The sequence below is a fragment of the Hypanus sabinus genome, chromosome 29, assembly GCF_030144855.1.
Source record: "Hypanus sabinus isolate sHypSab1 chromosome 29, sHypSab1.hap1, whole genome shotgun sequence".
Taxonomy (NCBI): Eukaryota; Metazoa; Chordata; class Chondrichthyes; order Myliobatiformes; family Dasyatidae; genus Hypanus; species Hypanus sabinus.
Window position 1 is genome coordinate 18,738,844 of NC_082734.1, and position 14,549 is coordinate 18,753,392.

A 14,549-nucleotide genomic window follows, 5' to 3' on the forward strand; every position below is an offset into this window, starting at 1 on the left:
TACAGGAAGGATGGGAAGGCTTCAGAAGAATTTCACTAGGTTGCTGTGGATCAGACTGTATTATCTATACTGAACGCTTGGAGATACGTGGAGTATTTTCTCCAGAGTGTCAGCGCCTCATATATTAAATGTGCGAGGAATTGATAGATTAGCCTTTTCTCAGTCAGGGAATCAAAGGATAGGGGCCATGTGTAAGCAGATGGGTTAGGTTAAAATTGGCATTGACAGCACAGGGATTGTGGGCTGCAGGGCTTGTTCCTGCATCGTTTCCATGCTCTACAGTATGTACCACCATCACGAGGAATGGGGTTATAATTACAGAGAATTCCAACTTTCCCAGTATCAACTGACTTTATGTTCATTGTTCAGAGGGAGTATAATTTCTAAGATGTATGTGGATGAGCTGGTATGTGGACAACCCTACTGGAGAAAGGCCGTGCTGGACAATCTAAGTGATGAACTGGGCAAGTGGTTGGAGTGTTAGGGGAGAACTTTCTGAAGATTGTGGGCATTAAGTTTCAAGGTTGTTATGGAATGGGCTAAGGATCGTCTGGAAGTTGAATGATAGTGGATTCCAACACCATAATCTGTCAGAGGTAGACTGGGAGAAGCACCCAACAAGTGTAAGTCACTCCAAGGTGAAGTGGTGAGAGTTCAGGGCCAATGTTCCCTGGAGGATGAAGTGTTGGGACTACAAATCAAAGGAACCATTGATGTCAAATAATATCAATGTCTGTGTAAAGAAAAGGAAATCATATAACAGGTACAGAGAACTGAAAATGGGAGAGGTGCCAGGGTGAACTAAAGAGCTTAGGAAGGCAAAGAGAGTCATGGAACATCGCTGGCAGAGAGATTTAAGGAAAAATCTAAAGCATTTTATGAATATTCTTTAGTCAGAGGGCAGTGAATCTCTGGAATTCATTGCCATAGACAGGTGTGGAGGCCAAGTCTTTGGGTATATATAAAGCATAGGTTGATAGCTTCTTGATTAGTAAGGGCATCAAAGAGCTACAGGGAGAAGGCAGGAGACTGGAGTTGAGATGAAATAAATCAGTCACGGTGGAATGGTGGAGTAGAGTCAATGGGTCAAATGGTCTATTCTTCTCCAACTTCTTATAGCCTGGTTTAATACTTTGAGCAAGAGCAGAACCAGGGAAAGATTGGGCCCCACAAGACCAATGGGCTCTCTGTGCATGAGCTAGTGGATGGACGTTTAGTCTTAAATGAATACGTCACATCTCTATTCACTAAGCATGAAGACACTGAAGTGAAATTCCAGAGTAAGTTGTCATTAAAAATAAGAATTAGATGTTTTAAACAGGCTTTAAAAAAGTGAAAAAATGCCCAGTACCTCATGAGATGTATCCCAGTCTCTGAGGGGGTAAGGGTGAACAAAAGGGATGGCCAAAGCTCTGACAAAGATTCCCACAAGTGCAAAAGCCAGTCTTGTGCCAACCGAATTCACTACACACAAAGGCAGGAAACTACTGAGAGCCCTGGACCCTTTGTGATCCTCAGCAATTAACATGAACGGCTATTGTGAAGCTCACAACAGTCGTACTGCCATAAACAATAGGGATGGGGAAAATGTATGGACACCTCTTCCCAAATACAGTCGATTCACTCAATACGGCTGTATGCATACCTTCATTTTCAGCATTCCCAAAGTGATCTGGAAGAGCAGAACAGAGCCCTCGCAGAAGAAAAGGTCCCAGACCCGGAGGAGGATGTTGATATGTACTACACTGGCAAATGCTGTCAAGAACCAGTGCAGGGTGATCAAGGACAGCTCTGGATACAACACAAAACAGGTTACCATTAGAAGGTGCAACTAAAGTAAAGACACAAGAGTCAGCTAGGATCCCGAGCAAACATGTGCTGGAGGACCTCATATGTCCTGATGCAGGGTTTCAATCCTGAATGACAGATGCCGCTCGACCTGCTGTGTTCCTCCAGCAGATTGTTTGTTATTGCACTCAAGTAAACATGCAGGCCAAGGGGTAAAGGGAAATGGGTTTGACACCAACTGTAAGGTGCCTTCCTTATTTGAAATATAAAACCCCAACAAGACAGCATTCTGCTTATATCTAGTCCAGGAAACCAGAGCGAAGTCAAAGCATCACCATGCAAAAATGATTAAGACAAATCTCAGAGGGACTTCATTACTCTGGACTTTCTGTGACTTAATTAGATTAGTTTGAGGAGAATTATATGGCACTGAAACAGGACCAGGTCCAACTCATCCATGCTGACCAAGGTTCCTTCTTGAGGTAGCCCCACTTACCTGCATTTGGCCCGTAATCATGAATCTGTCTTTAAACGCCTTGTAGGTGTTGTAATTGTACTCACCTTTCTCTCCCCTCGGCAGCTCCACTCATCCATTAGTGTGGTCATTGTAAGTTGTCCCGTGATTAGGCTAGCATTAAATTGGGGCTCAAAGGGCCAACTCTGCACTCAATCAACCAGTCAGTAACCAAATAACTGAAATAAAGCACATACTACCTCAGGAGACCCTCTATACAAGACAGACAACACCAGCACAATCTTTGGCTGACTGAGGAAAAGTGTATTTGAAAATGAAGACCGCAGGTTTGACACTAAACTCAAGCTCTATTAGACAGCGGTGGTCCCTGTCTTCCGATATATTTTTACAGCAGGCGTGGGAAAATGCTCCAAATTCACTGGGTGGAGAGATGATGCCTTTGTCCAGGCTAGCATCCCCCCCAGGATTGGGGCACTAAGTATATACAGTGGATTATACGGGGCAGGCCCTGTCATTCACATATCTGACACCAGGTTTCCAAAACCTGGTCTATTCTGAACTCTGTCTTGGAAAGAGATAATTGTGCAGACAGAGGAAAAGATTAAAGAATGTATATGAAGTCTTCCTGAAGAAATGTAGCATCCCCATCAGCTTCTAAGAGACTCTGGCCCATGGTATCTAAAGAAGGGACATTGTGACCTTTAAGCCCTTGTACTAGACACTCAGAGAAGCCCTGCGTAGATGGTGTAGGGAGCACACCCCAAAACCACTCACTAGCCCACCCACTTGCTGTTCTACTTTGGCCTCAAAACCCACAAAACTAGACTGGAAACAAATCACTCTCAAACTTGGGAATCTTCCTAAGAGAGATGTTTATTTAGATCAGGAGTTTCTAACCCGGGGTCCACGAATCCCTTGCTTAATGCTTCCAGGCATTAAGAAGGTTGGAAACCCCTAAATTTAACCTCTGATGTAGTAAATATTGCAATCCAAGAAATGTGACATAATTTTTGAACAGAGACAAAAGCTACATGATAACGACCAGGTATTTTATTTTCCTTAATATTAATTGAGAGAAAATTATTGACTAGGACTTAGAAATTTAAGGTTCCAGTTTTGAATGTGTTACTCTCAGACCAATGCAAAACTCTTTGAGTTATTATGACAACTCTTTCTGAATCATGCCTTCCTATTTACATTGCTACTTCCCTTTCTTCCTGTCAAAATATAAACTTCATACTACTCAGCATTCAGTTTCTCCTGCAGTCTATCGGCTCATTTCACCATTATGTACTCCTCCCCAATAGTTCATTAGTCTTTGCTTTCCTCCTGACCGTTCATTATGTCTCCAAGTTCTATATCATCTGCAATGTGGAAGTTGTGGGCTGTATATCCTGGAATAACTGTCAAGGGAAAAGCAGAGATCTGTGCACTGCCTCCTTGGGGTGGCTCCAAAATCCTAAAACATTCAGGACTAGTTTCTTCATCCAAAGCAAGACAAATAGCACATACCACGAGGAACAAGTTGGTTAAGGTAGATTGGGAAATTATATTTGAAAAGGTAGAGTAACAATGTGAAGAGATATTTCAAGTGACATACATTTAATTACGTAAAGCAGCCCATGGATAGAGAAGCCCCATTGTGACTATTCTGTAAAGTGTTAAGATTTAATTAGATCTAATTTAGGATAGATAATGTTCCATTATTTAAGAAAGGTTCTAAGAACAAGCCAGGAAATTACAGGCCTGTGAGCCTGACGTCAGCAGTGGGTGAGTTGTTGTAAAATATTCTAAGGGACCAGGCATGAAGGACTTTTATAGACAAAGATTGATTAGCAATAATCAACGTGGCTTTGTGCTGATACGTCGTGTCTAACCAGTTTTATAGAGAGACCAGGAAATTTGATGAAGGCAAGGCAGTGGATGATGTCTACATGGACTTTAGCAAGGCCTTTGACAAGGTCCCACATGGGAGGTTGGTCAAGAAGGTTCAGTCACTTGGCATTCAGGATGAGGTAGTAAATTGGATTTGACACTGGCTTTGTGGGAGAAGCTCGAGAGTGGTAGTAGATTGCCTTTCTGACTGGAGGTCTGTGACTAGTGGAGAGCTTCAGGGATCGGTGCTGGGCCCGTTGTTAGGTGTCATCTATATCAATGATCTGGATGATAATGTGGTAAATTGGATCAGCAAATCTGCCGATGACACCAAGATTTGGGGGTGTACTGGCCAGACAGGAAGACTACCAAAGCTCGAAGAAAGATCTGGACCAGCTGGAAAAATTGACTGAAAAATGGTAGATGGAATTTATTGCAGACAAGTTTGAGGTGTTGCATTTTGGAAGGACAACCCAGGGTAGAACTTATACAGACAAGAGAATATCTGCAGATGCTAAAAATCTGAGCAATACACACAAAATGCTGGTGAAACTCAGCAGGCCAGGCAGCATCTATGGAAAAGAGTACAGTTGATGTATCGGGCTGAGACCCTTCGGCAGGACTGGAGAAAAAATGATGACCATTACATTTAAAAGATCGGGGGAGAGGAGAGAAAAATACAAGGTAGTAGGTGAAACTGGGAGGGGGAGGGGTTAAGTAAATTAGTGAAAGAGATGCAGGGCTGGAGAAGGGGGAATCTCATAGGAGAGGACAGAAGGCCATGGAAGAAAGAGAAGGGGAAGGAGCACCAGAGGGAGGTGTTGAGCAAGTAAGGAGAGGGAAATGGGAATGTGGAATGGGGAAGGGGGGGGGAGGGGTGGAATTACTGGAAGTTTGAGAAATCAGTGTTCATGCCATCAGGTTGGAGGCTACCCAGACGAAATATAAGGTGTGGTTCCTCCAACCCGAGTGTGGCCTCATCGCCACAGTAGAGGAGGCCATGGATTAACATATCAGAATGGGAATGGGAAGTGAAATTAAAGTGGGTGGCCACTGTGTGCTCGATGAAGCGATCTCCCAATCTACATCGGTCTCACTGATAAACAGGATGCCACACTGAGAGCACCGGACACAGTATATGACCCCAACAGATTCACAGGGTGTTGTCTCACCCGGAAGACTGTTAGATCTCTGAATGGTAGAGAGGGAGAAGGTGTAGCACTTGTTCCACTTGCAAGGATAAGGGCCAGGAGGGAGATCAGTGGGGAGGGATGAACAGACAAGGGAATCACATAGGGAGCGATCCCTGTGGAAGGCAGAAATTGGGGGGGGGGGTGCGTGGGAGAGCAAGATGTGCTTGGTGGTGGGATCCCATTGGAGATGGTGGAAATTACGTTGAATTATGTGCTGTATGATGAGGTGGTAGGTGAGGACGAGAGGAACACTATTCTTGGCAGGATGGTGGGAGGATGAGGTGAGAGCAGACGTGTGTGAAATGGAAGAGATGTGGTTGAGGGTAGCGTTGGTGGTGGAGGAAGGAAAGCCCCTTTCTTTGAAGAAGGAGGACATCTCCTTTGTCTGGAATGAAAGGCCTTATCCTGACAGCAGACACGGTGGTGACGGAGGAATTGAGAGAAGGTGTTTTTACAAGTGATGGTGGAAGAGGTGTAGCCCAGGTAGCTGTGAGAGTCCATGGGTTTTTAATAGACATCAGTAGATAAGCTGTCTCCAGAGATAGAGACAGAGAGGTCAAAAAAGAGGAGGGAGGTGTCAGAAATGGACAAAGTAAATTTGAGGGCAGAGTGGAGGCAAAGTTGATGAGCCTGCAAGGGCACAGGAAGCAGCACCAATGCATTTGTCAATGTAGTGCAGGAAAAGTGGGGGTCGGACCCCAGTGTAAACTTGGAACATAGACTGTTCCACGTAGCTGGCAAAAAGGCAGGCATAGCTGGGACCCATACGAAATGGAGAAATTATTAAGAGTGAGGACAAGTTTGATCAGATGATGGAGAGTAGTGGAAGGGAACTGGTGGGTCTGGTGTTCAGAAAGAAACGGGGAGCTTTGAAGCCTTCCTGGTGGGGGTGGAGGTGTATAGAGACTGGACAGCCATAGTGAATATAACATGATTGGGGCCAGGGAACTTGAAATCTTTGAAAAGATCCAGAGTTAAGTATCACGGATGTAGCAAGGAAGGGACTGAACTAGAGGGGTTAAGACAGTCTAGGTATGCAGATATGAGTTCAGTGGGGCAGGAACAAGCTGAAGGAATGGGTCTACGTGGACAAGCAGATTTGTGGATCTTGGGTAGGTGGTAGAAACGGGAGGTGTGGGGTGTGGGAACTATGAGCTTGATGGCAGTGGATGGGATATTCCCAGAGCTAATAAGGTGTGGGAGACAATGGCCTGGGGTTCCTTAGTGGGGACCTGTTCAAGGGGTAAATAAGAGGAAGTATCTGAGAGTTGGTGCTGGGCCTCAGCAAGCTCAGCAAGAGCTTATACTGTGAAAGTTAGAGCACTGAGGAGTGTAGTAGAACAAAGGGATCTGGGATTACAGATCCATAATTCCTTGGAGTCACAGGTAGACAGGGTTGAAAAGAGAGCTGTTGGCACATTGGCCTTCATACAGCAAAGCATTGTGTACAGGAGATGGGATGTTATGTTGAAGTTGTAAAAGACATTGGTGAGGTCTGATTCGGTATATTGTGTGTAGTTCTGGTCAACTACCTACAGGTAAGATGTCAGTAAGATTGAAAGCGTACAGAGAAAATTTACAATGATGTTGCCAGGACTTGACCTGAGTTATAGGGAAAGGGATAGGTTAGAATTTTATTCCCTGGAGTGTAGGAGATTTGATGGAGGTCTATAAAATTATGAGTGCTATTGACAGGGTAAACACAAGCAGGATTTTTCCACTGGGGCTTGGTGAGACTAGTACTAGAAGTCATGAGGGGTGAAAGATTTAAGAAGAACATGAGGGGGAACGTCTTCACTCAGAGGGCGGTAGACTCAGTGGAAGAGATGGATGAGGGTTCGGTTTAATCACTGAAGAGTAATTTGGTTAAGTACATGGATGGGAGAGGTATGGAGGGGCTATGGCTTAGGTCGATGGGCCTAGGGTGAGTAAGAGGAGATTAAGGGCCTCTTTCTGTGTTTTAGTGCTCTACATCTCTAAAGTAAAACTCTTATAATATATATAGTAAGTCTGAGAACTGCAGCAATATAAATTCCAGAAATTTGAATTGTAAGCAGAAATCGTTTCAGACAGAAGATAGGATATGAGAGGAAAATAGCAAGAAATACATGAAACAAGTTCTAAAGTAAAAGAAGCTGAAGTGAATGTTTCGATGTAGAGGTAAGAGGAAATATAAATATTTAAACTAATGACGGCGATACTGCACAACGTGCACTTTTCCTCAGTTGGATGGCAAAGACCAATGAAAATGAACACTGATTTCCAGGCAGAACAGTCATCCAGCAATGGAAAAGATGCCAAAGGAATGGAAGCAGACAAGACGTGCATTGCTAAAGTTGGAACAAGTCCACTGCAATTAAATTAATGGAGTGGGTCTTCACATCTACAATTTTTCAGACCCAACTGCAGCTGCTGTTATGTGGTCCTTTCAATACTTCCACAGAAAGCTTCAACTGCAGAGGAAGGTTGATGATATATTCATTGACCTAACTTTCAATGACACTGTCTGTTACGTTGCTGGAGTTTAGAGAAGCAGTGAAGGAACTCCATCTCTGTCTGTCCATACCATTGCATACAGATAAAAAACGATTCATTATGGCTGTTTCCGTAACAATGTTTTTGACCAGTCCAGGTTGTTAGCCCTGAGCTGAACCCTCAAACCTGGTGGGCCACTCTTAGTCTGGTTTCTACCCTTTGATCCTACCAAGAGCCAAAGCACAAGGCTTTGACTCTAGCCAACACAACTCTCTGGGTCACTAATGCATGCAAGCCTCCAAACCCTACAAGAAGATTGTGGTCCTCCTGGAGGATCATCTCAATAAAGACGAAGCAAAAGTCAACTATTCTGGGCATGACGACCTATGTTCTTGGGTAATAGCAAGTGGTTGTATGGGTGACATTAAAATTTGTTGATAAGTAGGGAAGAATTGCAATACAACATTTACTAAGCCTCCAGGAGGACCACAACCTTGTCTTTGGGTTTGGAGGCTTGCATGCCTCAATGACCTGGAGAGCTCTGTTGGCTAGAGGCAGGGCTTTTATGCTTAGGCTCTTGGTAGGGTCACACATGCCAAGCAGGTCAAAGGGCAGAGGTCAGACTACCATAAGAGTGGTCCACCAGTCCTCCAGGTTTGGAAGTTCAGCTCAGGGCAAACAACCCTGACTGGTCAAACAAAATTGTTATGGAAACAGAAATGAAGAATCCTTCTACATCTGAGTGTGATGGTATTCCCAAGTTTCCACCCTGGTCTAGCATGGCTGACAGTAGTGAAAACTGAGAGGAAGCTACTAGAACAATGAAGGAAGCCCTGAACACCACCGAGGCCAAGACCAAAATTGGTTGGCCAAGTAGATGGAGGACCTTCACTGCTGCCCTAAAACAGGCAGTAAGTAAGTAATTCAGTGGAGGAAACTTGAGGTAAACATTGCCACCTCCATGAAATCAGCCCAGCAAAGACTGTGACTTACCTATGTCATGTTCCTGGAGAAGTTTGTCCAGCTGGGGAAGGTATTGTACTATCAGATGTCGGAGAACACGCTGGTCAGTCTGCACCCCCAACAGCGTGGTGCTGAAATATGAAGGAGGAACCAGGTCTTCAATGATGGCACACATCATCCAGAAGGCATCCTCCTCCTCGAGGAACAGCAGCAGACAAGCTGCAACCTGAAGGCATTAAGACAAGGAATTAAACCTCACAGCTAAACCACTGATCAGAAATATACCTGGAACTATGTACTGTACCAGCAGTTATGGTCGAAATGACAATAAAAGTGACTTGACTTGACTTGATTGAAGATGGAGTCTATATGGCTTTAATGAAGAGCAGTCACCACAGTGTAGCCTTAACTTAAATCAGGAAAGCTACTGAGTCTGGCAATGGGAAGAGCCGGAGCATAAGGTCTGGGCTGGGCAGAGGGAGAGAGCACGGCTGGGTGGGCGGTGGCTAGGGCAGAGGCACAGGGGTCTGTACTATTGACCATCCTTTCATGCCCTGTCAAACAGCTTCCTCTCCCCAAATGCTAGACAACCACCCCCTTCACTACTTGATGTTTCTGGAGGCAATTCGGAAGGCACAGAATAGAAATATCCCCAAGATGAAGAACTATTCTTCAGTGAGGATAATGCAAGCATGGCTGACCAGGAAAATCAAAGACTTTCAAGCAAAAGAGATGGTTATAATATAGCAAAAATTAGTGGGAAGTTGGAGGTCTGGAAAACTTTTGAATACCAACAAAAGGCAACTAAAAAGCTGTAAGGAGAAAAAAGATGAAATACGAAGGTAAGCTAGCCAATAATGTAAAAAAGGATACCAAATTTTTTTCAGATATATAAAGGATAAAGGAGAGGTGAGAATGGATATCGGACTACTAAAAGATGATGCTGGAAAGATAGTAATGGAGGACAAAGAAATGGCAGACAAACTTAATAAGTATTTTGCATCGTTCTCAACAGTGGAAGACACTAGCAGTATGCTGAAAATTCGAGAGCGTCATGGGCAGAAGTGAGAAGCTATTACTAAGGAGAAGGTGCTTGGGAAGCTAATAGGTCTGGATCAGATGGACCACACACCAGGGTTCTGAAAGAGGTAGCTTGTGGAGGCTTTAGGAATGATCTTTCAAATTTCGGAGGACTGAAAAATTGCAAATGCCACTCTAATCTTTAAGAAGGGAGGGAGGCAGAAGAAAAGGAATTATAGGCCAGTTAGGCTGACACCAGTGGTGGGAAGATGCTGGAGTCCATTTTTAAGAATGAAATTTCAGGGTACTTGGAGGCACTTGATAAAGTGAGCATAGTTTCCTTCAGGGGAAATCTTGCCTGACAGATCTGTTGGAATGCTTTGAGGAAATACCAGACAGAATAAACAAAGGAGAGTCAGCAGATGTTGTTTACTTGGATTTTCAGGCCTTTGACAAGATGCCGCACATAACAAGAGCCCATGGTATTACAGGAAAGATAGTAGCATGGATAGAAGATTGGCTGATTTGCAGAATGCAAAGAGTCACAGTAAAGGAGGCCCATTCTGACTGGCTGCTGGTGACAAGTGGTGTCCTGCGGGGGCTGGTATTGCGGGCGCTTCTTTTCACATTGTATGTCAGTGATTGCGATGACTGAATTGATGGCTCTGTGGCCAAATTTGCAGATGACACAAAAACAGGTGGAGGGGCAGGTAGTGTTGAGGAAGGAGGGTGTCTGCAGAAGGGAGGATGGGCAAAGAAGCAGCAGATGGACTATAGTGTAGGGAAGTGTATCGTCATGCACTTTGGTGGAAGGAGCAAAGGCATAGACTATTTTCTAAATGGAGGGAAAATTCAAAAATCAGAGGTGCAAAAGGACTTGGGAGTCCTTGCACAGGATTCCCTAAAGGTTAACTTGCAGGTTGAGTCGGTTCATGAACACTATTCCTCATTTGCACTTTTTTATTGTAATTTATAGTCATTTTTTTAAACGTCTTGCACTGTACTGCTGTCACAAAATAACAACATTCACAATATACACTCAGAGACCACTTTAATAGGCAGACCTGAAAATATCTAATCAGCAAATTATTTGGCAGGAGCTCAATGTAGACATGGTCAAGAGGTTTAATTGTTGTTCAGGCCAAACATCAGAATGGGGAAGAAATGTGATGTAAGTGATTTTGACCCCATGGGATGATTCTGGTGCAGTACCCCAGAAACTGCTGATCTCCTGGGATTTTCATGCAGAACAGTCTCTAGAGTTTACCGAGAAAGCAAAATAGAACATCCAGTGAGCAGTTCTGTGGGCAACAACGCCTTATTAATGAGAATCAGAGGAGAATGGGCAGACTGGCCCAAGCTGACAGGAAGGCGACAGTAACTCAGTAACCGCACATCACAACAGAGATCTGTTGTACCAAAGAGCATCTCTGAATGCATAACAGATTGAACCTTGAAGTAGATGGGCTACAGCAGCAGAAGACTATGAATGTAAACACCGTGGCAGTTTTATTAGGTATATGGGCTTCCTAATAAAGTGGCCACTGAATGTAGTATTATAGTGATCAATATAATTCCTGACTCTGATTCTGAGACTCAGCTCCAGGTCTGTGTTACCACAGAAAAACAATAAGGCAACAAGGCCTCAAGCTGCCTCAAACCCCAGCCCCATCTCTCCCCTTCCTTTATCCCAGGCTGCCCATATCCTGGGTTACTTCCTCCATCTGACCATCTGAAAATATTTTATTTTCAATTAAATATACACATGTAATCACAAACCTCACTGTTTTCAACATCCTCTACTACAGATTTCACTTTACTCCTCAACGTCCTTCTGCTATTGCTTCCTCTGACTAAAGTTTCATCTGCCCATTCTGTCCACAAAGTGGGCCACTTCACTTTTCTCATCATTTGACCTCTTTGGAAAGTGTTCACTCCACAGTACAATTGCCTCCACTTTCGACCTTCGTGTCATCTACAAATTTGGAAAGCGTAGCTTATGCACGCAAGTCTGAGTCGCAGATATGCGTTCAGAAAAGCAGTCCCTGTGGAACTGCACTGTACACTTCACTCTTTTACTTCTCCTATTTTCCTGCCTCTGAACCAACTTCTTTCTCTACATCCCCAATTCTACGGCCTTGATAACAACTGTGCTGTGTGGCGCGCTCAGCAAGTCTCCATCTGTCTCATCGTTTCCTTCAATGTTTTGTTTGCAAGCTACAAATACTATCACGTTTGTCACCTTAACAACGTTATGCTGACTCCCTCTCATCAATAAGCACTTTATAATTCCATCACTGATTATGGATTCTGTAATATTCCCCACGAGTGGGGTCAAACGGACTAGTTTGCAATTACCCTTTATAAATAACGTCATCATGATTCAGTGCCGTGTTGTATGACATGGGCGATCATGGTCTTGGTCATGATTGCTCTTGGTAAATTTTTCTACAGAGGTGGTTGGCCATCGCCTTCTTCTGGACAGTGTCTTCACAAGACCGGTGACCCCAGCCATTATCAATACTCTTCAGAGATAGTCTGCCTGGCGTCAGTGGTCGCATAAGTAGGATCTGTGATATGCACCAGCTATTCATACGACCAGCCACCACCTGATCCCATGGCTTCATGTGACCCTGATCAGGGGGCTAAGCAGGTGCCATGCATTGCCAAGGGTGTCCGACCGGCTAGTGGAGGGAAGGAGTGCCTTACACCTCCTTTGGTAGAGATGAATCTCCACCCTGCCACCTAACTTGTGTGTCACGTAACTATCAGTAAACCACTTTTTAAACAGGCAAATAAAATGTGCGGTCTTCTGAGGCACTGCACCAGTGAATCCATAGATGCTGGGAAGATATAGGATCTCTCCCCCCACAGCCTTAAGATGCATTCCATCTAGATCAGGAGAGTCATCCAGCTGAGCTGCAGCTGGCTTTCCGGTCGGCCTGCTCTTTCTCAGCCGTGAGCTAAAGCAGAGTCTCAACTGCCAGGTTTGCTTTGTCTGAAACAGCCTAACACAAAGCACAAACTCAGTAAGTGTGCCACATAATATCCATTTTTTCAAAAAAAGCGTAGAAGGCCACTCAGCCCATCGAGTCTACGACGGCACACAAAGCAATTCCATTCCCCTACAACCTGCTCTCACCACACTTGCATCAGCCCACCCACCTGCACCAGGGGCAATGGTACAGCGGCCAATTAATCCAATGTCACTGGGACGTGGGGGGGAGCTGGAACGTCCGGAGAAACCCCCGTGCCATCCCAGGAACCTCAGCTGCTGGAACTGTGAGGCAGCAGTCCTTCCAGCCGTACCACAGTGCTGCCTGAAGCCACCATCAGTCAACGACAATTATCTATGCAGCATTGGGTTCCAACGGACGAGCTGCTGCCAACAATTCTCTTCCTGAAATGAGTCACTATATTTGCATTTTAAATGGACCTAATGACTTACTTGAGAAACTGGTCTGAACAACAGGACTGTCAGCTGACAAAGATAAGGTTATGGAGGGAGACTGCCGCATGTTTTTGGAGTTTCAGACACCCTGAGGGTTGACCTCTTTCAAAGCATTTGCGCACAAGTACACCAATCTGCATGCCCGGGAGCGCTGTGTTCCATTTGCTACAGCAAAGACATTATTCAACTGGAAAAAGTGCAGAAAATACATAGAAGGATGTTGCAGTGACTGAATTATAGGCAGAGATTGGACAGGCTAGGATTTTATTCCTTGCAGTGTAGGAGGCTGAAAGGTTATCTTACAGAGGTGCATAAAGTTGTGAGGGACATAGATAGGTGAATGCACTCAGTCCTTCCCAGAGTTGGGGAATCAAGAACTAGAGGGCACAGGGTTAAGCTAAGAGGGGAGAGATTTAATATAAGCTTGAGGGGCAATTTTTGTTTTACACAGAGCAGCACGCACCAAAATGTGGAAGTGGTTGAGACGGGTACAAGAACTAATTTTAAGACAGTTGATATACATATAGCTAGGGTACCCAAGACCTTTCCACCATACTGCACTTCATTAAGGTGGAGCGGAGAGCGAGTTTGTAAATCTGGCAGGAGTAGTTGGGAATTGCAAGGGTGGAGCGCCGCAGGAGGGGTGTGGGTCAGGTGGCAGAGCAGTGCTATGGGTGGGGGTGGCACAGGTGCAGACATATCTAAGCCTTGAGTCACCAGGCAAGGTTATTTGATTCCAAACAACTGGTTTATTGATCATTACATAATGTCTCTCTGGTGCTTCCTACTCCCTCCCCTCTCCCTTCTCCTTCTCCCAACCATGATTCCCCTCTCCCTGCCCCCTTCCCACTCTCAGCCCACAATAGAGACCCAGATCAGAATCAGGTTTATCATCACTCACATATGTCATGATTTTTTTTGCTTCAGCTATGCAGTGCAACACATAAAACTACTTCAGTCCTGTGCAAAAGTCTAGGGCATGCCAGGTATACAGATGTGCCTAAGACTTTTGCACAGTATTGTACATAAATTGGAAAGGTTTAAAAGATTATGCACCAAATGTTAGCAACTGGAACTAGCTTGGATGGGATATATCAGTCAGTATGAATCAGATGGGCTGAAAGGCCTGTTTCCATACTGTAAAACTCTATGAACTCTTGTCTATGTAGACTAACTTCTGACTTCACACTCCTCTGAAACAATATTTTGTGTTAGTGCTTAATATTGCCTCTCCAAATTTTGCCAACGATGCCAAAACTTGCAATGTGGTTGATAGCAGGGAGAAAGTTCAAGGACACGGAAACATGTC

The 14,549-nt window shown here is 44.5% G+C and overlaps 1 protein-coding gene across 3 annotated transcripts in view; it reads right to left on the reverse strand.

Moving 5' to 3' along the window:
- Nucleotides 1–14,549, reverse strand: part of sgsm3 (small G protein signaling modulator 3) — a 113,634-nt gene that overhangs the window by 57,577 nt on the left and 41,508 nt on the right. For all 3 annotated transcript variants that reach the window (XM_059953876.1, XM_059953878.1, XM_059953879.1), the window contains 2 exons: nucleotides 8,800–8,995; nucleotides 1,646–1,791 (listed from right to left, as the gene is read on the reverse strand). In XM_059953876.1, the coding sequence (XP_059809859.1) occupies nucleotides 1,646–1,791; nucleotides 8,800–8,995 (342 nt within the window). The remainder of the gene's footprint in view (nucleotides 1–1,645; nucleotides 1,792–8,799; nucleotides 8,996–14,549) is intronic.